Genomic DNA, 25,875 nt, shown 5'->3' on the forward strand with positions numbered 1-25,875 from the left:
TGCAGATAAATACTTGTTCAAAAAAGAGTTGCAGATCAATAAATTTACTATTACATTCCAAAAAAATATTAAAATAAAATTTACTAGTCTTGAGCTGCAAAAATTTGTGGCTGGGTAAGAGTGATTTGTAGTAGTATATTTTTTAATAGTACGATGTAGTTGCATTATTAATTTATTATATTGATAGAGTTTATCGTTTGGGAGGAACAAAACAAATAAAAAAAAAAAACCATAAAAACCAAAAATCGAGGTTTGGGAAGTATAAACACGAGATTAAAAATTGATTTTTAAAGGTTTCAATAGAATAATCGATTTTTAAAATGAATGAGCAGTGTGAAAGTGTGAAGTTCGAAATGGGATTAATTTAAAAAACGAAAAAGGTACAGGTGGTAGTAGTAGTAGTAGACCAAGACAAGACTGAGGTTGGTATTCTCTGCTCTTAGTTAGAAAAACAGGTATTAAAAAATCGTGTAGTGTGAGTGAGTATTAAAAAAAAACAATTCAGTGGAGTGTAGACAAAGTGGTTGGTTTTTCTAAAGTCAAGACTAGACTAGGGGTTAGAAATGTTATAGTCTCTTTCTCTCTGCTGCTATTGTTTGAGTTTCATCCATGCTTGTTGGAGAAAGAAAAGGGACCAAAGATTCATTCTTGTTGTGTGCCCGCTGCTAGCTGAACGTAACGGAACTGGTCCAGAGGTAACAAGCATTTCATTCCAATCACATTTTCTGTCCATTATACTTACTTCTTTAGCTGATTTATTAAATAACCAGTATATCTAATTTATATATAATACGAAATAGATATATCACTTATTCAATCGATAGTTTTAAAAAGTAATTCTTTTTTTATAAAAGATATCAAAATGAGAAGTTGTTAAAACAAGCTAATTCGTATAGGTCCGTTCGCCAGGTAAATTATAGGATTTGAACTTTAAATTTTTAACCTAAATTTTTTCCGAACTTTATAGTTCAGCCCGTAATAGTTTCGATATCCATTTGGGTTAGTCCATATGAACCATGAGTAGCCTGTATAAAAAAATTATATTTAAAATTCCTTAGAATGTTGGTTATTAAAGTGAAAATCCAATAATCAACACAAAAATAGAAGTAATAAAAAGTTGTATTAATTTGTTTAACATGTAATCCATCTAAATTTATTTTTTGGTAGACCAAATTTAAGACTTAGGCCTAGGCCTTCAATATTTTGGTAGACCAAACTTAAGACTTGCAAAGTCTAGTTTGTCCTAACATATTCCTACACCTAGGTGCAAAGTTAGATCTTGTTCCGGATCGGCAAAGGCCATATAACAAGCAACCTAATGAACCAAGGTCTAAGGGTGCACAAGACTAAACACGGTTAGCTAACACGTGAAGCCCTGTGCGGATCACCGCACAAGAGCACGTCATAGTCTTATCTCCATCGTCCACATTATCTGTATAAGAGTGACTCAGTGTCACGCTCAAGGTACTGACTTGACTTGAACGTTAGAGTGCTAATGTGCCTGCATGCACCTTTCTCCTCCATCGTGGAAGCTCAACCTCTGTCACACCAGAACATCACGAACCACCACTTCACATCTTCGTTCTTCACCGCACTGATATTTTGGTGCTAGAAAGAGGGGATTGTTCACTGGTTCCCGTTGGCTCAAATGATTCTGAGCCTTAACGTTAACGGTTTTTGATTACGCATTTCTCTGACGTAACCGTTTTCGGTTACAAGTTACTCTACCACAACGATTTACAGTTAGTCTCTGCACAAGAAATCATGACTGGAATTCGCAAGAGAAACACCGAAGTAAATCCTCCACTGCAGCGGAGGTTCGATCTGTGATTCAAACTCTCCAAGATCGTTCGATTCTGATCCTCTAACTGGTTGACCAAAACGAGAACAACGTCAAAGCTTTTCCAACGATAGCGAACAACGCAATCCCTTCTTCAGCAATGCCTCCACCACCAGGTCCATCCTCATTCTTCTCGGCGGAAACCTGCACTCAGATTCCTAACCAGAACCTTCTTCCACCACCTCCAGGCACTAACAAACTCTTAAGAAGCCTTTGGAATCTATTTCAGCAACAGAATGAAAGACTTAGGCGAATGGAAGAAAATCAAGTAAATATCCCTACGGAGATTGCTATGCAGCTTGAAGTAGCATAACAAAACCAGTGAAACTCCACTCCAGTGGTGATTGCAGATGCCGTTTCGATTCTGATGAAGTTGCGTCGAGGAGGAGGCGACAAACCTCCAGATGATTCAGACTAGGGAAGCAGCAATCATTCACCTCATTGACGCGGTCGCAGAGCAGCACAAACGCTACACATTGGACATCCACAAACTAGTGTAAGAAGGTAAGATTCAAGTTCTTCTGAAAGTTTATCGAGAGCAGTAAAAAATTTAAAAACAAATCTAGATCCTTGATTGAGGTAGTAACTCACACTGAAGATCAAGGAGATATTTATAGCTCGAGTCTAACAAACTCTAACTAATCTATGAAACTAACTTCTGATAACCTTGCTGAATGTCGAGTCAACACAATAGAAAAGATAAAGTTATGCTACTCTATGCTAATGCTCATAACAAGCCTATGGTTGAGCCAAGATGCTAACTAGCACAAGTAGCTTGTATTACAAGGCATCTCTATGCTGCTTCTAATTCCAAATTGTTTAACAATGACCAACTTTGTCATCGAAGGAGAGGCCTAGTGACAAGAGTTGAGACACTAATATATTTTATGAAGGAAGTATAAGGTTCAATATCTTCTACTAATAAATCGCCATCTCCCTAACGAATTAATCTCTAACAATTTGCATATAGGACTAAATTCAAATTTATAAAAACTATAAATATCAACAATTCGGTAGCAAGTACAGTATATTCAATTAAAGACAAAAGACAAAGCAATGAATCATCTATCGCCAGTTACCACAATAACATTATTAGGATGTTGAGGGTCTGATCCTGCTGCTAACAAATTCCATCTCCCCTGAAGTTTCCATGGTATCATCTCTATTCTATTTCACAATCTTAAACCATTGGCGTATGTTACATCAATGATAATCACTGTAAAACTAAACATAGCTAGTTTATAAAAAAAATGATTGAAAAAGACACGTAGTCATACCTTTCGTTCTACTTCTATCTTTATTGCTTATAGAACTTCGCCTAAAAAATAAATCATGTCTATTTGAAGTTGGCAAACATTTATATAATTGCCTAACTTTGTTTTATTGAAAATGATTTAGATGGCGAGTTTTCTGTGTGATTTAGTGAAGCCATATGTGGAAAAAATGATAAATGGGGCAATAACAGAAGCGCGTCATGTATTTTGCTTTACATGCATTGTTAAGGATTTCGAAGAAGGAAGGGATAGGTTGGAGCAAGAAAGGTTAACTGTGGGGCAACGTGTCAAGGTGGCAATGGGAAAAGATAAAGATATTCAAGCTAATGTTGGTTTTTGGGAAGAAGAAATTGGTAAGCTCAAAAAAGTGGACATCAAAACAAAACAAACATGTTTTTTTGGATTTTGTCCTGATTGCATATGGCGATATAAAAGGGGGACAGAGTTGGCAAATAACTTGGAGGACATTAAACGACTAATAGAAAAGGGAGAGCAACTTGAAAATATTGAACTCCCTCATCGTCTTCCAGATGTTGAACGTTATTCATCCAAAACTTACATTTCTTTTAAAAGCAGAGAGTCAAAATACAAAGAATTGTTGGATGCACTAAAAGATGGCAACAACTATATAACCGGATTGCAAGGGATGGGGGGCACTAGGAAAACTACATTGGCCATAGAAGTGGGTAAAGAACTAAAGCAATCTGAACAATTCGCTCATGTCATTAATACGACAGTGTCATTTACTCCTGTTATAAAAAAGATTCAAGATGATATTGCTGGACCTTTAGGATTGATGTGGGAGGATTGTAATGAATCAGACCGACCCAAAAAACTATGGAGCAGATTAACAAATGGTGAAAAAATTCTTTTGATAATGGATGATGTGTGGGATCGAGATCCACCTCTTGATTTTGATGCAACAGGGATTTCCCAACCATGACAATCACAAAGGTTGCAGGGTTCTTGTAACCTCACGTAGTAAAAAAACATTCAACAAAATGGATTGTGATAAGGGAATTGAACTGTATCTTTTGTCGGAAGAAGACGCATGGATCATGTTCAAAATGTATGCTGGTATATCCAGTAGCTCCTCAAAAACATTGATCGGTAAGGGATGTAAAATTGCAAAGGAATGCAAACAATTACCAGTTGCAATTGCAGTTATCGCTAGCTGTGATCGAGTGCATGAGTGGGATGTGATATTAAAATCCTTGAAGAAGCCTGTATCCATGCAGGATGTTGATGACGATATGGTTGAAGTTTATAAATGTTTAAAGTTTAGCTATGATTATTTGAAGGATGAAAAAGTCAAGGGATTGTTCCTCTTATGTTTGTTATTCCAAGAAGATGTAGAAATTGATGTTGAAACCCTAGTCAGAATTTGCACTGGAATGGGTATTTTTAGGGATGATTACTGCAGCTACAACGATGCTCGAAACCAAGTAGTTGTAGCCAAAAATAAACTCATTGATTCTTGTTTATTGTTGGAGGTCAATGAAAGAAATGTAAAAATGCATGATTGGGCTCGTGATGGGGCTCAATGGATAGGGAACAAAGAGTTTCGAGCAGTAAATTTGTCTGATAAAATTGAAAAGTCAATGATTGAATGGGAGACAAGTATTAGACATTTATTATGTGAAGGGGATATCATGGATATGTTTTCTTGCAAGCTTAATGGTTCTAAACTTGAGACTCTAATTGTCTTCGCAAATGGATGTCAAGACTGTGAATGTATGGAAGTCCCAAGTTCTTTCTTTGAAAATCTTCCCAAGCTTCGAACTTTTAACCTTTCTTGTCGAGACGAACTACCTCTATCCTTAGCACATTCAATTCAGTCATTGACAAATATTCGATCTATATTGATCGAAACTGTCGATTTAGGTGACATCTCTGCTTCGGGAAACTTGCCTAGTCTTGAGGCTCTTGATTTGTATGATTGCACAATCAATGAATTGCCAAGCGAAATTGCAAAACTGGAGAAATTGAAATTGTTGTTCTTGCAAGATTGTGTAATTAGAATGAAAAATCCATTTGACATTATTGAAAGATGTCCTTCACTTGAAGAGTTGCATTTCAGAAATAGTTTTAATGGATTTTGTCAAGAAATAACCTTACCTGAGTTGCAAAGGTATCTTATCTATAAAGGGCGGTGTAAATTGAATGATTCACTATCAAAATCTGTAAATTTTGATGCGAGGCGTGGTAATGAATGTTTTTTTTCAAAAGAAACATTCAAGTACTGTATGCAAACAACAAAGTTTCTTTGGCTAAATGGAATGAAGGGGGGGATGGAGAAATCTCATGCCTGAGATTGTTCCTATAGAACTAGGTATGAATGATATTGTTGAGCTTCATTTGAATTGTATTCCAAAGTTAGAATTCCTCGTTGACAATATTGGTTCTCAAGTCCCAAATGTCTGCTTATCAAAAAAAAGAAAAAGAAAGTCCCAAATGTCTTGTCCAAGTTGGTTATACTAAAACCGGAAAGAATGGAAGATTTGGAAGAACTATTCAGCGGTCCCATTTCCTTTGACTCTTTGGAGAATTTAGAGGTTCTATCAATCAAGCATTGTGAACGTTTGCGAAGTTTGTTTAAATGCAAGCTAAACCTCTGCAATCTTAAGACCATCGTTCTACTGATTTGCCCGATGTTAGTTTCCCTGTTTCAACTTTTGACTTCTCGAAGCTTGGTGCAACTAGAGGCATTGCACATAGAAAATTGCGAGGGTCTGGAAAACATAATAGTAGATGAAAGAAGAGAGTTGGAATCAAGAGAAGATATAGATGGCGATGATAATGATAACAAGAGTCATGGCTCTATGTTTCAAAAACTAAAATTTCTGAATATTGAGGGATGTCCCTTATTAGAATATATACTTCCTATCCTCTATGCCCAAGACCTTCCAGTACTGGAAAGTGTCAAAATTGAAAGATGTGATGGATTGAAATACATATTTGAACAACATGTGGAACTTGGTTCACTAACATATTTGAAGCTCAATTATTTACCAAATTTCATTGGTGTTTTTCGAGAATGTTATCATTCCATGTCTTCGTGTCTGAAGGGATCATCTTCAACTTCCAATTATGGTTCCAAGGCACAAACAGAATTGGAACCTATCAAAAGCAGTATCTTCTCTTGGACTCACATATGTCATCATGGTAATAAATTCAGACACAAACTCGGGAGTACCACATCTACTACAATCCCATTGGTTGATGGCGATCAACCGGAGGAGCAGAAACACTCAGTAAGCCTCTCGCCTTTTTCTATTATCTTTTTAATTTTTTCGGTAATTATCATATTTTCTCTTTTTAATAGCTAGAATGTATCTTATATTTATAGCGTTTGTGCATATTAAACATCCCAGGATGACTATTAATACAATGTAAATCACCGATTACAACTTTGTAATGTATACTTTTTTTGGTATCAATACCACCAGAAGAATTTAGAGGAGCTATCAATCAAGCATTGTGAACATTTGCAAAGTTTGTTTAAATGCAAGCTAAACCTCTGCAATCTAAAGACTATCATACTAATGAGTTGCCCGAGGTTAGCTTCATTGTTTCAACTTTCGACTTCTCGAAGCCTGGTGCAACTAGAGACATTGCACATAGAATATTGCGAGGGTCTGGAAAACATAATTGTAGATGAAAGAAGAGAGTCGGAATCAAGAGAAGAAATAGATGATGATGATAACAAGAGTCATGGCTCTATGTTTCCAAAACTACAATTTCTGCATATTGAGGGATGTCCCTAGAGTATATACTTCCTTTCCTCTCTGCTCAAGATCTTCAGATACTGGAAAATGTCCTAATTGAAAGATGTGATGGATTGAAATACATATTTGAGCAACATGTAGAACTTGGTTCGGTAACACATTTGCAGCTCAATTATTTACCAAATTTCATTGGTATTTTTCGAGAATGTTATCATTCCATATCTTCGTGTGTGAAGGGATCATCTTCAACTTCCAATTGTGGTTCCAAGGCACAAACAGAAATGAAACCTATCAAATGCAGTATCTTCTCTTGGACTCATGTATGTTGTCATGGTAATAAATTCAGACACAAACTCGGGAGTACCGCAACTAGTACAATCCCATTGGTTGATAGGGATCAACCGCAGCAGGACCACTCAGTAAGCCTCTCCCCTTTTCTATTTTTTTGGTAACTATCATACTTTATCTTTTTAATAGCTAGAATTTATCTTATATTTGTAGCATTTGTGCATATTAAACATCCAAAGATTACTATTAATACAATGCAAATCACCAGTTACAACTTTGTAATGTATACTTTTTATGGTATAAATACCACTAGAAGTTCAATGCTTTTTCAAGTGAATTTATGGCCTTTGTCAGGAGTCGTATAGGAGAAAAGTTATATTTTTAAATTTCCTTAATAATTGTGCACATCACATGAATGTTTGATTTTACTTTGAGTTCCTTTAAATTGGGATTTTATAATTACATTACAGGAATCAAATTCATACTGCTCTGACATATGGGAATGCCCTCAATGTCTTTCAAGAAAATCAAAGATCCTGAGAAATATTGAACAACTACAATATCTTCATGTTCCAAAGATAAAATTGATATTTATGCCAAGCACGCTGTTGGAACTTTTGATAGTTAGGAGCTGTGATGAATTGAAGCACATAATAATAGACACCGGAGATCATGGCAGTGATGGCAATAGTTGGGGCAATGTCTTCCCAAAATTAAGATCTCTAACAGTTGATAATTGTGTGCAATTGGAATACATATTTGAACACGACATTCATGATCATCAAAACCACACTGAGATTCACCTTCAACTTCCAGCATTAGAAAATTGCCATCTTCTCAACCTGCCAAGTTTAGTTGCCTTGTGTCCCAAACAATATCACACAACACTTTCACCATTAAAAGAACTTGTATTCAGTGAATGCCCTCAGGTTGCTATCAAATCTATTGCCGATTTCATAACTCGTCATTCAACAACAAGATCTATGGACGGTACAATCATAAAGGTATCCCTCTTTTCATATATCTTTGTTGTTTGTGATATTATTTTGCTAGTCTTATTTTATGCACATATTTATTTCCCATTCTTTTATTGCAGGAATTGAATGGAAACATAGAGCATTTTCTCGCCATGGAAAAAATGGTGGTAAAAAGCTCCAAAGTAGAAAGCATATTTTGTCCAGATGAAGTAAATGAACAACACTTGACCTTAAGTTTGACATACCTTCAGTTGCAAGATCTTCCTGTGATGACATGTCTTTTCGTGGGTCCCAAAAATTCTTTTGCCCTCCAAAATCTACATTTGCTAAAAATAGTGGGCGTGAAAAATTGGAAATAGTTTTCTCCACTTCTATTGTAAGATGCCTACCACAATTGCGTCATCTAATTGTAAGAGGATGTAAAGAGTTGAAACATATAATCGAAGATGATGTGGAGAATATAAAAGGATCAAATTATTTGTCTTCAAGGACAAGCTTTCCAATGCTAAAATTACTTGTTGTCGTAAACTGCACCAAGTTGAAATATTGATTTCCAACCTCCGTTTCTCAAGAGCTTCCTGAGCTAGAGGTTCTGATGATAAGAGAAGCTGGTGAACTAGAGGAAATATTCAAAAATGAAGATGATGATGATCAGAAAGTCGAGATTCCAAATCTAAATGTGGTAGCATTTGTCGACCTACAAGCCTCTGCCAGACACAAGGAATTCAATTTCAGGATGTAGAAAATCGTTTTGTACAGAATTGTCAAAAACTCTCTCTAACTTCAGCATCAACAACCAATAGCATCTCTGACATTTCTGATGTAAATTTCAACTCAGGTACACACTATATCCAGTATTCTTCAAAACTATTACATGTTCGTTGTAATACTTACGAGCTGGTATATGATCATGTTAATTTCTAGGCTAAACTACACTTTTCGCCCCCTATGTTTCAAAATGTTGCAATTTTGGCCCCCTATTAAAAAAAATGGCAATTTTGGCCCCTTTCATCCCAAAATTGCTGAGAAGACGCCACGTGTCCCAAAAAAGGGGCCATAATCGCAACTTTTTGTAAAGATAAGGGGTCAAAAAGCATATTTCCCTTATGTTAGGAGGTCAAAAGAGCATATTTCCCTAAACATAGGGGGTCACTTTTGCCATTTTTTTTAATAGGGGGCCAAAATCGCAACATTTTGAAACTTAGAGGGCGAAAAATGAAGTTTAGCCTAATTTCTATTACGTGTTACTATAGACCATGAATTGCGTGAGGATTTTCTGAATCTATTCAAACAATTACAAGAAGAGTCCAAAGGCGACGATTCCTGTAATAAATATTCCGTAGATTTAGCAGTTGAGATTGAAGTTGAAGCGGCATCAGGACACGGGTTGGCTTCATCACAGGTCAATACTATTCAAGCTAACCACACCTGAATACAATCACCATGATAGTGTATTTGAATCAAACATGTACTTTTTTTGCTGATACTAATGAAACAAACACTGGAGGCAGTGCCTGACTTCATTGAAGATGATCCTGATTTAGAGATAACGTCAATTGCAATATTACCAATGAATTCAGAAGTAATTATTTGCAGACCAATGGAAATCCCTTACTTATTAAAGAATGGATGTAAGTGGTAGTTTCATATCACTAATGCTTATGTTCATTTACAGGAGTTAATGAAAGAACAAACATTGGATCAACAATGTTTGATGAACCAAGAACATCCGCTCGGAGAAACATACATTACCTTCAAACATTATTCGGAAAATAATGTAATGTAGTACAACCTCATTTTTCATATAAAACTATAATAGAAATATTATAGAAAATAAACTTCAACTAATTTATATTTTCATGCCGTGGAATCAGTTGGAGGGTTCAACGTCAGAGAAAACGGTAGAAACAACTTTGTCCACCACTTCAGGAACAAAGAATAAGTGGCCCATACAATTAGTTACTCCTAAACAAAAGGCACTGATTCCCCTATTTTGCTTGTATTCGTTTTGACACTTTTTCAATGCAGAACTTGAACTATACAACCAACTCAAATATCCTTTTAAATTTAAGCAGGGTATCGAGATAAGCGTTGAAGAAGGAAACACATCAGCTAATGCCAAGCCAATAACATTGTCAACTCATTTAGAATTAGTCAGTTCATCATCAGGTCCAATTGTTACTTTTGAGCATAAAAGTTCTTCACAAGTAAGTTTATTGTATGGAAGGAACCAAACTTTCAAACTTTTACTTTATCTTACATGTTTTTGTGTTATTTTGTTTTGTTATTGTTGCTCAGTATTTCTAAGTTCAGACTTAAAACTAACTCTTTTGATTTCAATTCCTTATTATTTCTATAGTGAAATCATGATTATTTGTCTAAATTATATTTTTGTAAATTAAAGAGGCCAATCCTACAAATAGTAACAATTTATAGTTGACGTTATTTTAATGTGTAGGAATATGGTGATAGCCAAACCATCTCCTCCAATTTCCACTACAAAGCCGCTTGCCATTGAAGATTTTGATAATGATGAAGGTGAAGACTTTTTGGATCAATTTTATTTTCTTATGTTATCTTATCACCCTTTTGACTGTTCAAAAAAAATCTTATTACCCTTTTGATTTTGAACTCTCTTCTCTTCCAAATGTTGTTCAGGTTCTCTAATTGACAATCCTCTCATGAAGGTAAACTCAAATATCGAAGAACAGTTTCCTATGGACGATGAAATAATAGTTTCCAGATCAAGACTCTCTTCTATCGTGTCTCAGTTTCCAAATGGGACTGAAGTTCAAGCAACATCTAAACATGAGTTAACTTCTTCACATAAAAATGGCAATGAGTCAAATGTTGTGGAGACAAAAATGAAACAAACAGAAGAGAGAAAGCAAGAATTTGTTGTAAACATTCCTGGTTTAGAGATTCCTTCGGTAGCAAATTCACCAACAATTTCACAAGTAATTTTCCAGCCATGTCCCTTCCTTCGATATTCTTCTTATAAAATCCATTCTTATGGATATAATGAATATAAGGAATGTAATTAGTAGTTTCACATCTCTAACGCTTAATTTCCTAATCGCAGGAGTTGTTGAATGAACAATCAACGAGTCAACAATGTTTGATGGATCAAAGTATTCAAGAGGGTTCTACGTTACAGAAAACTGTCGCAACAACTTTTGCCACCGTTTCAGAAACAAGGAACGAGTCTACTATACAATTAGCTGCTCCCAAACAAAAGGCAACTATTCGCTCGACTCTCTTTCAACTTATATTGGAAATCAATTATGCTAAATTGCAACCCACTGTAATATCTTTTTAATTTTATGAAGGTTATCAAGTTAAGTTTTGAAGATACAACAACTATAGCTAATGCCAAGACAATAACATCGGCAACTCATTCAGAACCGAATATTTCATCATCAGGGCCATTAGTTACTTATGAGCTTAAAACATCTTCACATGTGAGTTTACTGTATGGAACCAAGCTTTCAAGCATTTACTTCAACTACTACTTAAAAATATCATGCAACTAATTTACATTTCCATGGTTTGCAATTAGTTGGAGGGTTCTATGTTAGGCAAAATAGAAGCAGCAAGTTTGTCCATCATTTCAGGAACAAAGAATGAGACAGATTTACAATTAGTGGCTCCTAAACAAAAGGCATTTCCCCTATTTTGCTTGTATTCTTTTTTGACTCTTTTTTAATGCAGGAATTGAATTATATTACAAACCTAAGTATCCTTATAATTTTAAGCAGGTTATCGAGATAAGTGTTGAAGAAGGAAGTACATCAACACATGTAGCAATGGAAGATATTAACAAGCTGATCGAAGAAGACCCACTTCTTGCATTTGAGAAGCTTCTTACTGGACAAGTGCCAATTTCCTCCGTTCAAATTTTACTTCAAGAATTGAAGACTTTGGACTCATCGTCAGACCTTGACGATCTTGTATCTAACCAAGAGTCCAAATCAAAATTGATTTCGCTTGTTCATCAGTTGAGTCAGCATCAAGAAATGTTAACTTCTGAATTGAAGGACTTTGTTGAGAAAGTGAAGAACTTCTTCAATGATAACATTATCAAACACGCCACTTCTCAACAAGTATTCAACAAGCACAACCAACTTCTTGCTTTGAAAACTGATCTCATGAACAAGCTTTGGAGTGCAAAGAGTACACAAACCCACATTGACGGGGAATCTTCAACTGCCAATGCTCAGATACATGAATTCTCTTTACAAATTGATGATTTGAAGTCAGTCCTGAACAAATGTGATGTTCAGAAGGATAAGTTGAAGGCTGAATGTACTGAGTGGGCACAACAAAGTAAAGAATAACTTTCTGCACTTGCGTCATCCGGGGTCGATGTAAGAGAAGCTGAACTTGCGAGGAATTTCGCAACAGAAGGCTTTGCAAATTTAAAATCATCCTTTCCTACATTTTAGGAGGGAGCCTCACAAAAATAGGATAGGGTGTGATTAGTGTTTTTGTTAATGTCGTTTTGTTTATGTAAGCTTAGTACTGCGCTCTTTTTTCCTTCATCTGGTTTTATCCCATTGGGTTTTACAAGTAAGGTTTTTAATGATGCAGATGTATCACATTGTTATTCACTTAGGTATTAATCTTTATTTTATTTTAATAATATTTTTTGAGTGCTCCATATGATAAGTGGTAGGATTGCATTTCAAACATAGTTGGATGTTTTTCTTACCATATGATGCTTTTGCAATATTTTTTGTTAGAAGAGAATAATATATACCCGCGTTGCACCGTGCAATCTGCATTGCACGGTGGGAAAATAAAACTTCTGAGTTGAAGGACTTCGTTGTGAAAATATAGAACTTCGTTGAGAAAGTATAGAACTTCGCCAATGACAACATTATCAAACACGCTACTTCTCAACAAGTATTCAACAAGCACGACCAACTTATTGATTCGAAAACCAATCTCATGAACAAGCTTTGGAGTGCAAAGAGTACACAAACCCACGTTGACAAAGAAACTTCAGTTGCCAATGCTCAGATACATGAGCTCTCTTTACAAATTGATGAACAATCGGCAAGTCTTGAGAATCAAAGAGAGGATTTGAAGTCAGCATTGAACTAATGTGATGTTCAGAAGAAAAAGCTGAAGGCTGAATGTTCTAAGTGGGCACAACAAAGTAGAGAATTACTTTCTGCACTTGCTTCCTCGAAGGTCAGTGTAGAGAAGCTGAGCGTGCGAGGAATTTGGCAAAAGAAGGCTTTACAAATTTAAAATCATCATTTCCTACATTTTAGGAAGGAATGACAAGGTGCAATACTTTCTTACGTGCATGTTGCTTGTACTGATATCTTCTTGAACTTAGCATTGAAGATTAGTAAAAGCACACTTTTAGCAACTAACCTATGTATTGTACACCTTTCAGAAGAAAAAACCATTTGCATCGTAACTTTCTATGACAACACTGAAGCATTGAATTATAATAAAACTCTAATATATATCTGATTTGAACAGCTTAACAATGAAAAAGAAAGAAAGAAAAACTTAGGAAAGTCAAAAGAATATACTAAAATATTATGAACATAAGAAAAATAATAAGGAAAAACTCATGTTCGATTTTCTCCGATGCTAATTTAAATGATTAAACCACTTTTTCATACAAATTTATTTATCTTAATAATTTAACCAATACTCTGAAGACACTCATTAGCATTTTTCTTAGTTTTCACATGAAAGATTTTTATTTGATCTTAAATTTGAATCACCGTGATCTTATATTAATGAACATAAAATTGTATCTGGAGACAAGTTTTACTTCCCTCTTTTTGTATTGTTGGCCGTGAGGCCTATTTTTGTTGTAGGATGAGTTTTTCAAATTTTTTGTTTAATGTATAAATTGATGACTTCGGTAAGTAGATTTTAAAGAAAAATTGATTTTTGAATCATGTCATAAAACGTCTTAAAAAAAGTGACATAAATAGTGACTTATATCAACAATCTCTTATTTGGATGAAAAATAAAATTTAAATTATTTTATTAATATTGTTCCAACAATGCTTCATCCAAAAATATATATTTTGATCCTAGCTAGCTGATGCCACAAGTGCACAACATGAAAAATCTCGTGCCATTGGCAAACCTAGGAAAAAGTTACTCCAACCTTCTCACAATAACGAACCCATTTTCTTGTATGAAGTTATAAATAATAAAATAAAAAATATTTACAAAATTAACCTAGTTAACGATTGTGGTATTTCTATTATCATAATAAATACAAGGCTAAACTGCACTTTTCGCCCCTAAGTTTTAAAATGTTGCGATTTTGACCCCCTATTAAAAAAAATGCGACTTTGGCCCCTTTCGTCCAAAAATTGCCGAGAAGGTGCCACGTGCCCCAAAAAAGGGGCCATAATCGCAACTTTTTGTAAAGATAAGGGGTCAAAAAACATATTTCTCTTATGTTAGGGGTCAAAAGAGCATATTTCCCTAAAGATGGGGTCATTTTTGCCATTTTTTTAATAGGGGGTCAAAATCGCAACATTTAGAAACTTAGGGGGTGAAAAGTGCCGTTTAGCCTAAATACAAAGTGTAAGTCAAGAAACAAAAATACAAAGTGTAGAATAATAATTTAGGAGGGTGTAATAGAAATAACAAGGGTGCAAAAAGTTTCTTCCTTTGTTAAAACGGAAAGGCCCAATATTTCACAGTTACATTCTACAATAATATTTCAGAAGCTTCACTACACAAAAAAATCTCAGTTTCTCTCTTGTGGTAGTAGCGAACCCTAGATCGAATCATGTCTGGAGGGTACGGTCACGATGCCGGAGGTGGCTCTGCGCCACCTTCCTATGGTGCTAGTGGTGGTTACGGAGGCGGAGGAGGTGGTGGCTATGCTGGTGGATATGCTGGGAATGAAAGCGGTGGTGGTTACGCAGCGAAAGGAAGCGGAAACGGTGGTGGTAGAGGATATGGAGGTAACGATGGTGGAGGTTACGGTGGAAGGAGTGGATATGGTGGAAACGATGGCGGAGGATATGGTGGAAGAGGTGGTGGCGGTAGAGGAGGTGGTGGTGGTGGTGGAGGATATGGAGGTCGAGGTTTGTTATTTTGATCTGTAATTTGTTTTCTTTTTTAGTTAATTTTCAATCTTATCGTGTCTTTAATTTCTGTGGATTGATGTGAACTTAAACAGGTGGCGGTGGCGGTTTTCAAGGTGGAGATCGCGGTGGCCGAGGTGGAGGTGGTGGCCGTGGTGGAAGTGGCAGAGATGGAGATTGGCGTTGCCCTAACGAAAGGTATTTGATTTTTTTCTGCCAAAAATTTATGATTTTCACTAGTATTTTTTATTAAAATGAACAATCAATTTAGTCTCCAAACTATGTAAATATAATTAGTAGTCCTAAATTATGTAAAGCCCATCAGTTTAGTTCCTGCACTTAAGATATTAGGGGCAAAAAGGACGGATTTTAATGTACATTTAGAGACTATATTAACGAATTTTATATAGTTTAGGGACAACTTATTATATTTACATAGTTTAAGGATTAAATTGATGGGTTTCATATAGCTTAGGGAAAACTTATTATATTTACATAGTTTAGAGACTAACTTGATGGATTTTATGTACTTTAGGGAATAAATTGACGAAGTTCACAAAGTTTAGGAAATACTTATTATGTTTACATAGTTTAGGTGCTAAATCGGAGAGAGTGATAGTTTAGGGACTAAATTAATGATTTATTTTTTCACTTAACTTTATTGCTGTTGATTTGATTCTTACGTTTCTTATCTGATTCAATATTGTTATTTATATAGTTGTGGGAACAATAACTTCGCTAGAAGGAGTGAATGTAACAAATGTGGTACCCCATGTCCTACCAGTGGTAATGACCGCGGTGGCGGCGGCGGCGGCGGTGGGTATAATAGAGGAGGAAGTGGTGGAGGATATGACAGTAACCGAGGAGGTAGGTCTGAGAACTATGGAGGTAGAACTAGTGATTATAATGGTGGAAGGGGTAATAACAATGATGGAAGAAGTGGAGGGAGCAATAGGGGTGGCTCGTATGGCGGGAATCAAGGCAGAGAAGATGGTGGCTATGGTCAAGCACCTCCTGTTGCTGCTGCTCAGTCTTATGGTGGTGCTGGTGGAAACTATCCACCTACCTATGGTGGGAATGCAAATTATGGAACAGATGCCGTTCCTCCACCTACAAGTTATACCGGTGGACCTAATTCATATCCTCCTTCATATGGGGGTAACACGGGTGGTTATGGTGGAGGTGATGCACGGAGTGGTGGCAGGGCTGTGCCTCAAGCTGGATATGACAGTGGTAATCGTGGTGGATTTGGTGGAGCTCCTGCTGAGCCAGCTCCAGCGGCTCCGGTGAAGCAGTGCGATGAGAATTGTGGAGATACATGTGACAACTCTAGAATCTATATCTCAAATTTACCACCCGATGTGACTGTTGATGAATTGCAGCAACTTTTTGGAGGCATTGGACAAGTAATGTTCTGATCTGTTGACTTTGCACTTTTTATTTGTCGCAATATTTTTATCACGAATGGATATTTTATATGAAAGTGCCAATTTCAGAGTAAATTCAAGTTCTCAGTCTGATACATAATACATATTGAATTGTGCTTTGTGTAAGAAATATAATCCTGTTGTACTTGTGCTAATAGGTTTATATTTTCATACGAGGCTTCAACATACTAGACATTTTGTTACATTTGTTTTAACTTCCTATGTTGGAAGAATAAAGTAGAAAAGGGGAAATAGGTTTATTTTTTTTAATTCTCTTTGAGAAGTATTAGAGGCCTCAACATTCTATCACCAAAAAATAAATAGGCCTGAACATTCTAGACGTTTTTTACACATGTTTTAACTGCCTAGGTTGGAAGAATAAAGCAGAAAGGGGTAATAGGTTTATTTTTTGATTCTCTTTGCGAAGAATTAGAGGCCTCAACATTCTATCTCCCCCCCACACACACCAAAAAAAAGGCCTCAACATTCTAGACATTTTGTTACATGTGTTTTAACTGCCTAAGTTAGAAGAATAAAAGCAAAAATGGGTAGCAGGTTTATTTTTTCGTTCTCTTTGGGAAGTATCAGCTGCCTCACCATTCTAGACGTTCTGTTACATGTGTTTTAACTGCCTAGGTTGGAAGAATAAAGCAGAAGAGGGGTTATAAAGATCAATGGCCTTACAACATTAAAATTTACACTGATGAAAATGGAAAAAACAAGGGTGATGCATGCCTTGCTTACGAAGATCCCTCTGCAGCTCACTCTGCTGGTGGTTTTTACAACGGTACTTCTTGTAACTGCTTTTTTCTTGCTATATACATTGATATTATTTCTCATACAAAGTTGAACTAATCACGATTCTGCATTTTCAGATTATGATTTGAGGGGTTACAAAATCGGTGTTGCAATGGCAGAGAAATCTGCACCAAGGGCTCCTCCAGCAAATAACCATGGGTATGCATTACACACTGGATCTATCTGTTGGAGATGAATGATATGCTAACGTTGTAGATTTGGATCGAAAACATGGGTTATTGTCATAATAACTCAAAAGTGTTCACTCATTCAATCTCTATCCATATCTTTTATTTTATTTTTCATTTTTTTAAGCATAAATGTAGTAAGTGGAGCGTTGAGCTCATCCATCTTCTAATCATCATAACATTAACGTAAAGGATAAATGATTTTCAAATTTAGGTTTTTTTCAATTTGGATTTGTATACTTTACATTTATTTGGCATATAATTATTTTATTACACTGATGACATAATACATCAACTGACCATGTTATACGTTTGAGTGTTCTCTTATGTGAAAATGAAAATTCTAACCCTTTTTTGAAGTTCAAAACTAATTGTTTTTCTTTGTTTTATAGGGGCAATAGGGGTGGCTATGGTGGAGATAGGCGCAGAGACAATTCTGGTCCTGATAGGCGGGATCATTATGGGGGGAATCGCTCACGCCCATACTAGAGCTTTGTCATTGAACGTTTTATGTACTGTGAAATGTGGTCTAAGGGATTTATTATTTCAGTTGGCTGGTTTCTTGAACTGGATGCTAAGAGGTAGGTTGTTCACTTAACTTGAGCAAGACCTCTTCGCTCCTGTTTTTTGTTGTTAGCTGGTGGGTTTTGATTTTAATCAGGGATTAATTTGATTATATGAATGTTTTTATAGAGGCATGTGGATAGTCTCCAAATAATTGCTGCTAAGGTAGGTTGATTATTTCAGGTGAGTGCTGTTTTCATGAAAACATGCTTTATACTTGCTTGAAATTAAACCAAGTGTCATCATGTGGATAAATGCTTTACATCCCTGGCCCGTCCCATGTGGCATCTGGTACAAGCCAGTGAATGAATTAATGAATAGAATACTGTATATCAGTAATATTTTGATGGATCAATTAATTCCATTTAGTGTGTTTCAAGTGCAATTTGTTTTACCAGGATGTTAGTGATTCTGTCTGTATTTGTCTTCAAAATCATTCACAATCGTTCATTACAAGTTATATACTGTTTTAAAAGCAAGACGTTGTAATTTTCTTACGTCTTTTATTGCCTGCTAAGTTACTTCGTCACTGTTGACTAGTTTTGATAACTCTAATTGGCTGTTAAGCAGGGAACGTGCACAACGGACCTCTAATGAAGACTTGCATATTTTTATGATAATAAATAAAATTTGATAAGTTAAGTTGCTTGTTGTATGCAAAAAACATATATGTTTTGTAGCTGATTTTTGCAAGTAGTAAAACTTTGTTTTTTTGGAGTAAATTAAGGGACGAAATTGTTTGTGTTTTATTATGTTTTTGAGAGATTTAATTGTCTAGGCTTTCAAATTTCAATTGATATAGTTGGATCTTTTTGGGAACGTGGAAGTAGAAGTGAAATGCATTGGCAAGCAATATAGCTTTGTGTCTCATTTTATTATATAACTATATAAATTAGTATGCCTTCTTTCTAAAATTAACCTACTGATGTGAGAGCATCGTTGCATGTAATATCTTGTTTATGTGGAAGAAACACTGATATTTTAACACCTTTCTGGCTTTATGCCATGCTTACTAATTTCCATCAGTTGATATTTGTTTCACTTTCCTATTTTTTTTTTTTTTTTAAATTTGCAACTCCAAATTTGCCTTGATATAAATTATAATTACTATTATTATACTGGCTCCTTGCATTGGGTAACATCCATTTGTAGTTTTAAGCATTATAGCTAATAATTTTCCTTAAAAAAAAACATAATTTATAAGATCTTTCAGTGATTTAGTTTGGCTTTAAAAAAAAAAAAAAAAAAATTAGAATATCTTCTTTCATTTAATAGCTTATGTTAATTCTTATACCCCGAGTCCTTGTCCCTGGGCCCATCAATTGGCGTTGTTGCTTTCCCCTGCTGCATTTGCAATTAAAGTGTTGTGTCTTGGCATCGTACAACCCCTTTTGATGTTTTCTTCCTCGCATTTCTCCTCAGGCTGTACACTTGACATCAACTACAAGCAGAAATTGATTGAGGAGTGGCTAACTTGTTATTGTTATCTTTCTATGTGTTTTCCCCCGTTTTTTTTTTTTTTTTTTTTTTTTTTGAGCTATAGAAATGAAGAAATCATAGACTGGACGTTTAAAGTCTACCTGGTATTTTTAATGAGCTAGATTTTTAGTGGGGGCTGTAGTATGTTTTATTGCCTTCTTTTTCTTTGCCAGAATAGTTCATGCGTCGTCTGTTTGCTGCAATGTTTGGTTTTTCTTCAACATTGTATACAGTAAATATACTTTTTATCATATTAGATTATAACGAGGTGCCAGTTACTTGAATCACCAAATGTCGTAACTTTTCGTTGGAGGCTTGTTCATTGCTGTTATTGAAGAAACTCCTACATGATCGTTTCATTTGATCTTAGTAAAGTGACTTGTTATTAGTAAATAATGTTATGAACAAATTTTGTTGATTACAATTTATAATATGATAATTTAGCTAACCATCGTTGAGCTTATGTATGTTGATATCGCTGGTCAGATCAGATACATTTTAACTTCCACATTTCTCACGTATATGAAACATTTTTAACTTTGAACTAAACATAAACGTTTTTCTAAAAGAATTAGCGTTATGTTGGAAAAAAAAGGTTTCAAATTAACGCATAGTTGTTTTAGGCCTCTACCAACTCTCAGTACCTTTCTCGTATAGCAGCGAATGAACAATAAACAAACAAACAATTTTGGCCTTAAGATTTGTGAAAAACTTTTGCAGAACTTGCAACCCCATTTTTCCTGCTGTAAATCCACTCTTCTATAGAAATCTTCTAACCGGTTGGGTTTTTTGTTCTGTGCATGCAACTGAGGATACTATAATCTCTTGAGCTTCGTGGGACTCAAATGGGCGTAAACTCTCCTAAGAGTTAACCGGCTAGTTTATACCAAATGTTTCGGTAGACGAGTTACACTCCATTGGAAAACTATGACCTTTTGAGGATAGAGTTGAATGTCATTGGCTAAATTCATCCATCTTCATAAAGAAAATTGCTCATCACTTACGAAATTGAACAATAAAGGGGTTATAAGTATTTATCCACAAACAAATGAACAATAAAAGGGTTATAATATGTTTTCGCACCTTACAACACTCGATGAAAGAATAGTTGATCTGTTGAATCCATAAAGTGCAGTTACAAAATGAACTTCTGATCAGTTCATAAAATAATAACCAACTACATCAATTAAGTTTTTTTTTAGTTTACCAAATGGTTCAAATTATCCTCAGGTGTAAACTTCTTGTGGTTTTTGTAAAAGTAACTTTGTTCCTTAAATTCATATCAAACTAATTTCTTTTAGTCCTAACTAATAATTGATAGAAAATTTTCATTCTTGTACATATAGAAAGTTTGAAAGTGAAAATTTAGAAGACTTGTTAAGACATTTTGTGTATAAAATAGATTGAACCATTTGAAAAGGGGAAATAAAACAACTTCAAACTACAGTGTCAACAACAATCAGCTACATAATGAGTCTAAATTTGTATCATAACTCTAATCATGGACTCTGTCACAGCAACACCAGTTCTATCATCTCAGACTAATGAAGGTTTCAGAAATAACCAGTTCAACAAAAATTCTTGTTGCCCTGCATGCTTACAATTTTGTACTTGGTAGTATTTATTCACAAATAAATGCATAACAAGTGGATTTATAAGTAATTTTTTGGGTGCCTTACCTGCATAAAATAAACACTTGATGGAAGAATATCTAATATGTTGAATCCCAAAATTGATCATAGACAAGGTTGCAAGAGTTTAATATCCTTGGTGATTCAGGATTGGTAGTTTAAAGTACACAACTCCAGCATTGAATCTTGGATATAAATTCCTCCTAATTTACAAAATGGAAGCTGTTCTTGATAAAGATTCTTGTTAACTATATCAGTAGCCATTACAATATAGCTAGAGTGATCCACTTTTTAGCAAGAATGTTCACAAACACCTGTAGTAGTAACTTCCAAAGTCCAAACTTCAAAGGGACTTCTTTTGGCGAGTCCCACATCGGTTAGATTGGACAAAGTAGTTTGGAGTATGAGATATAAAATAGAAGTGTCTGATACATTGTTACTTACTTACCTGGATGGGGTCGATGGGTGATCAAGAAGGCCCATGGCCTAGACAAGTGACCTCCATTGCACTTAGGAGGGGTGCTAGTCTAAGGTCTACCCAAGTGGTGGAACCTACATCATAATTTGTTGCAGTGGGGGCCTGCGTTCGCGCGGCCCCTTCTATTTCTAGTTTAAATTTTGTTTGATTGAATTTGTCTTAATTTTTAAACATCATCAATTTCTCATTCTTATATGGGCATCTCATTTTCTTCAAGTGAATAGGCTTTTTCATCCTTAAATTTGTACGCACTGGACAAATTTATCCCCTAGTTTTTCGAAATACTCCCTCCGTCCTAATTTATAAGCAAAAAACACTAATTCACACTTATTAAGAAAACTAACACTTAGTGATTTGAGATATAATTTTTTGTGTTCTCCTTGGAATAAGTTTCATGGAAAGATGCAAAAATAATTCTCATTGGTTAAAAATTATGGAGAAAATAAAAAGGAGAACAAATTGAATGCAATTTGCATTTAATTTTACCTTGAAAAAGATGATTTGTTTGAAAAAACATAATAATAGCATAAAAGTTGGTGTTTTTTGCTTATATTTTGAGACAAAGAATATGAGATTTTTTTGCTTATATTTTAGGACGGAGAGAGTAGCCATTAGCTCTGAAGCATGAGTACTTGTACCGGGTATGCGTACGATACTCATGGTATTCCATTTTTGCTCATTAATATGGCAATATAATGTTATTTGTGCGTTTGAGTTTTTTTGTTGTTGTAACCAACTCTAAATTTTTTTGATTTTTTTTTTTATGAATCGAAGAATTTAACTATTTCGTATTATATTCTGTAACAAAACTTATGATTTTATTAATGTACCCATACCTTACTTTTTTCTAAAATTGTTATATTCTCGTATCGGTACCCGTATCGTACCAGGAAGTATCCGTACCTATGCAACATATGCAATTAGTAATTACTAATTGGGGAATAGGCATACAACAACCAATTTCATTATTTTCTTTGAGTCTGTTCCTTAAGATCTAAGGTTGAAACTCATGTGGGTCGCATCACTTTATGTGAGACCTATTTTTAAATTGTAGAAATCATATAACTTTGATCAAATAAAAAAGTGAGTGTCCTCGTGAACTTAACTCGTTTGGTAGGGACCACCACAAAAAAATAAAAAAGGTGAGTTTAAAAAAAGAGTTGTCTTAAAAAAAGAAAAAACAGAGTTGTTTAATGCTTATCTCATCTCATCTCAGTATTTAAACCGAAGTTCAAAATTTCAAAGGTGTCACTCTCAAGAACGTTACCTTCTTCTTACCCGCCAAAATCCAATTCTCTCTCTCTCTCTCTCTCTCTCTCTCTCTCTCTCTCTCTCTCTCTCTCTCTCTCTCTCTCTCAAGTTACCCTCCAAATTCGAATTCTATCTCTCTCTCTCAAAAAATGTCAGACTCTGTAGAACAACAACTCTCTCTCTTTCGCTACCTCATCCAAACCAGAAGGTTGCTCCTCTCTCTCATCTTTCTCTCTTTCTTTCTCTCTCTCTCTCTCTAACATTTTGATTTCATCGCAGTTTCGGCGATTCCACGCTCCGATTTCTAGATTCGCTCTTGGTTTCCAAAGACGTGAAATCGTTAGTTGAAATTCGATCCAGCTTGAATCAACTCCTCAAATCTGAATCTCTTTCCATCATTCAATCCATCACTGCAGAATCCGTCCACAATAAGCTCATCGTTCTCGATTTCTTCGTCTGCGCTTTCGCTATTGTTGGAGATCTAGAGGTACCTCTCTCTCTAATGATTCAATTCTATAACAAATGCTTGTGTAATAATATGCTAATTCGTTTTTTCCTTTTGCGTTTTTTAATTTCAATTTTGAAGAGTTGTTTGGCATTGAGATACGAGGCTTTAGTTGTGCGAGAACTCAAGTCTGCTACTATTCAATTGCTACATGTTTCGCCATTAGAATGGTTAAATTTTGTGGAAGACGCTGTGAAGAACGGTTTTCATGCAGTTGCAGTAAAGGTAACGAAATATGCGTGTATTGTGTTTGTGATAATGTGCAATTCGAGATTTAGCTTAGTTAATGCATTTTCTGAAATGGACTTATTAGTTTTGAATAAAATTCTGTAGTTTTCGTCACTTTTAGTTTGAAATTTGAATTTCTTGTGTTTGGATGCTTAATTAGCAATTACTGTTTGGTGAATAGGCATGTGAAAATGCATTGAGGTGCATTGGAAACAGCGATGTTCAAAAGCTTGGAAGAGACGTGATTTCTGATAATTTGAAGGCTAATACTATCAGTGAGATTACTAGGCTCAGGAACTTTTCACTGGCATCGATTACTTCACGTTCTGGTATATCTTCATTCGTTTGCATTGAACATTCAAATGCTGTTTATTGCACTGGCAAGCATGTTTAAGTTTAACTACATCACGTACACATCATTTTCACAATATGCTATTCGAAATTTGAAGAGAATAGTTTCTAATTCATGATTTGATCTAAGATTTACTTGGAATCTATGTAGCACCGACACTTCAGATTGAAGGTTTGTCCGGTGTCTGATAGCGACACGGCACCAATAAATGTGGTTACATTCAATTATTCTATTTTCTTAAATTATTACCAGTATCGACGTGTCAGTGTCCTGTGTCCGTGTCTATATTCGTGTTTCGTAGGTTGCAACAAGGTGTCAAAATTCAATGGGAGTGTGTCCTTTTTGCTTTTATTATGGTGTTGTATTTGGTTAGACCAGAAATCCCTGGCTTGACCTTCAAAGCATCTTTTCTTAGATTATGCTATGTAATTGTAATCTGTTTATAGCTTCTATCTTTAACTCTTTATGTGTGCCTGTGAAAGGCCATATAGTGTGAATAATATTTTTTTTTTTTGGGTATTATGCGGAGATATTGTACTAATTGTCATATTTTCCTCCTTAGTGACTAACTTTATGGACATTTACATTTTATCTTTAAGGTTGACTTTCATTTTCTATCAAGAATTGGGTTTGTGCTTTATAAATATTCATTGCTTAACTACAAATGATGTTTTGATACATCAGTTCAAGTGCAAGCAACAGAGTACCTAGAGAGGAAAACAAGAGAGCAGCAAAAGTTGGACTTACCCTACAAAGAAAAACGATGTCTAGCAAGCACTTCATTCAGAAATGGAATTAAGAGACAGAATATGCGAAAGTTATATAAACGACAAACCCTTCTGCGTGCTAATTCTGAAATGCAAGGACAGCATCCGAATTTGAGGTAAAATCAGTTACTGTCACTAGTCAGTGGCTTCTTTTTGGTGATCTATTTCATTGTTTAAGCATAGTTTCAAATTTTAGCCTGTATTTACATTATGAGACTAAAGTGTATAATGTTTGTGATGTAAGGGATTTAATTGAAACAATTTTTTTTTTAAAGGACTAAAGTGTATTTGTTTTTTTATCAGACTAGAGTAAAACTTAAAAACAACTTTAAGGACCAAAAATATAATTTAATGATAACAAAATCTGTGATTTTATCGTTTGTGGACAAAAATTGCAAATATGAGTTGCATTTAAAACTAATATATTTTTTGTTTGTTTTTTTATCAGTTGAAGCCACTAGTCCAGTGCAGATTTCAACCTCCAAGGTTTGTAATTCATATTCACTTGCACTTTTTGATTGATTATTAGTTTCATACGGTATCTAGACTCCGACCATATTCTCCTCTCTTTGGCTAGTAAAAACTCTGTGGACTCATCCACATTGCTCCATGTTAATAGTAGGTTTCTTTCAACCGAAGTGATCGCCTAACAATTGTATAATACTACTATTATGCACGTTCTTTTGATTTATTTTTTTACCAGAAGTTCTTTTGATAACAATACCTTGTAATAACAAGTCTTGAGATGTGTATCTGAGTAATGCTACAATTCACTTTGAGCTTTAGTTTTTGGATGTTTAAAATAACACAAACCAGAGAATGGTCATTTTAATCGTTAAATGTGTAAGATGTTGTCATTCTAGCAATTAAATGTTTCCAAATTAGGAAAATATAATCTAGGGTCTTTGTTGTAATTTCAGGATAGAAATTGATTAACCAAAAAACACCGTTGAAATCCAAACTAAAAAAAAAGGCACTTCAAGGACATGGCTCACCAATGAAAGCCATATTTAAAAATGTT

The 25,875-nt window shown here is 35.0% G+C and overlaps 3 protein-coding genes, 1 long non-coding RNA gene, 1 other non-coding gene and 1 pseudogene across 7 annotated transcripts; all 6 read left to right on the forward strand.

Annotated features, from left to right (window-relative positions):
- The first annotated feature begins 504 nt into the window (after nt 1-504).
- On the forward strand, nt 505-7,294 carry LOC112420498 (probable disease resistance protein At1g61300; annotated as a pseudogene).
- A 1,901-nt stretch (nt 7,295-9,195) lies between these two features.
- Nucleotides 9,196-10,080, forward strand: LOC120579341 (uncharacterized). Its single transcript, XR_005645139.1, has 3 exons — nt 9,196-9,689; nt 9,783-9,884; nt 9,982-10,080. It is a non-coding gene; the product is annotated as an uncharacterized lncRNA (long non-coding RNA).
- Nucleotides 10,081-10,180: 100 nt separating this feature from the next.
- On the forward strand, nt 10,181-12,738 carry LOC11410794 (uncharacterized). The gene is made up of 6 exons (XM_039831312.1): nt 10,181-10,314; nt 10,566-10,645; nt 10,766-11,064; nt 11,190-11,568; nt 11,667-11,768; nt 11,866-12,738. The coding sequence occupies exons 4-6, from the start codon at nt 11,431-11,433 to the stop codon at nt 12,442-12,444; spliced, it is 819 nt and encodes a 272-aa protein (XP_039687246.1). The 5' UTR covers nt 10,181-10,314; nt 10,566-10,645; nt 10,766-11,064; nt 11,190-11,430; the 3' UTR covers nt 12,445-12,738.
- A 2,076-nt stretch (nt 12,739-14,814) lies between these two features.
- Nucleotides 14,815-18,660, forward strand: LOC11409261 (transcription initiation factor TFIID subunit 15b). 3 transcript variants are annotated; one of them, XR_003010415.2, is made up of 7 exons: nt 14,819-15,186; nt 15,282-15,384; nt 15,905-16,592; nt 17,250-17,400; nt 17,489-17,570; nt 17,992-18,180; nt 18,293-18,660. XR_003010415.2 is itself a non-coding variant. In XM_003599284.4 (6 exons), exons 1-6 carry the CDS (start codon nt 14,886-14,888, stop codon nt 18,086-18,088), a joined length of 1,422 nt encoding a protein of 473 aa, XP_003599332.1. In that variant the 5' UTR covers nt 14,819-14,885; the 3' UTR covers nt 18,089-18,660. The 3 variants fall into 3 exon arrangements, 2 of the variants coding, with proteins under 2 accessions (XP_024635178.1, XP_003599332.1); XM_003599284.4 differs by having other exon boundaries at nt 17,992-18,660; XM_024779410.2 differs by lacking the exons at nt 17,250-17,400; nt 17,489-17,570; nt 17,992-18,180; nt 18,293-18,660 and adding an exon at nt 16,983-17,165 and having other exon boundaries at nt 14,815-15,186.
- Nucleotides 18,661-21,713: 3,053 nt separating this feature from the next.
- LOC112420593 (U1 spliceosomal RNA) lies at nt 21,714-21,874 on the forward strand. The gene has a single exon (XR_003010766.1). It is a non-coding gene; the product is annotated as a U1 spliceosomal RNA (small nuclear RNA).
- A 442-nt stretch (nt 21,875-22,316) lies between these two features.
- Nucleotides 22,317-25,572, forward strand: LOC11426118 (protein DOUBLE-STRAND BREAK FORMATION). Its single transcript, XM_024779184.2, has 6 exons — nt 22,317-23,210; nt 23,282-23,489; nt 23,589-23,732; nt 23,917-24,064; nt 24,772-24,970; nt 25,303-25,572. The coding sequence occupies exons 1-6, from the start codon at nt 23,152-23,154 to the stop codon at nt 25,304-25,306; spliced, it is 762 nt and encodes a 253-aa protein (XP_024634952.1). The 5' UTR covers nt 22,317-23,151; the 3' UTR covers nt 25,307-25,572.
- The last annotated feature ends 303 nt before the right edge of the window (nt 25,573-25,875 follow it).

Source organism: Medicago truncatula, chromosome 3, assembly GCF_003473485.1.
Source record: "Medicago truncatula cultivar Jemalong A17 chromosome 3, MtrunA17r5.0-ANR, whole genome shotgun sequence".
NCBI classification, from domain to species: Eukaryota; Viridiplantae; Streptophyta; class Magnoliopsida; order Fabales; family Fabaceae; genus Medicago; species Medicago truncatula.

Coding starts and splice junctions, on each gene's coding strand:
- LOC11426118 (XM_024779184.2), top strand. CDS start 23,152: ATGTCAGACTCTGTAGAACAACAACTCTCTCTCTTTCGCTACCTCATC. Junction 23,733..23,916: donor TTCATGCAGTTGCAGTAAAG/GTAACGAAATAT, acceptor TTTGGTGAATAG/GCATGTGAAAATGCATTGAG. Junction 24,065..24,771: donor ATCGATTACTTCACGTTCTG/GTATATCTTCAT, acceptor TTGATACATCAG/TTCAAGTGCAAGCAACAGAG.
- LOC11410794 (XM_039831312.1), top strand. CDS start 11,431: ATGAAGGTTATCAAGTTAAGTTTTGAAGATACAACAACTATAGCTAAT. Junction 11,569..11,666: donor AGCTTAAAACATCTTCACAT/GTGAGTTTACTG, acceptor GTTTGCAATTAG/TTGGAGGGTTCTATGTTAGG. Junction 11,769..11,865: donor TAGTGGCTCCTAAACAAAAG/GCATTTCCCCTA, acceptor AATTTTAAGCAG/GTTATCGAGATAAGTGTTGA.
- LOC11409261 (XM_003599284.4), top strand. CDS start 14,886: ATGTCTGGAGGGTACGGTCACGATGCCGGAGGTGGCTCTGCGCCACCT. Junction 17,401..17,488: donor TGCTGGTGGTTTTTACAACG/GTACTTCTTGTA, acceptor CTGCATTTTCAG/ATTATGATTTGAGGGGTTAC. Junction 17,571..17,991: donor CCTCCAGCAAATAACCATGG/GTATGCATTACA, acceptor TTTGTTTTATAG/GGGCAATAGGGGTGGCTATG.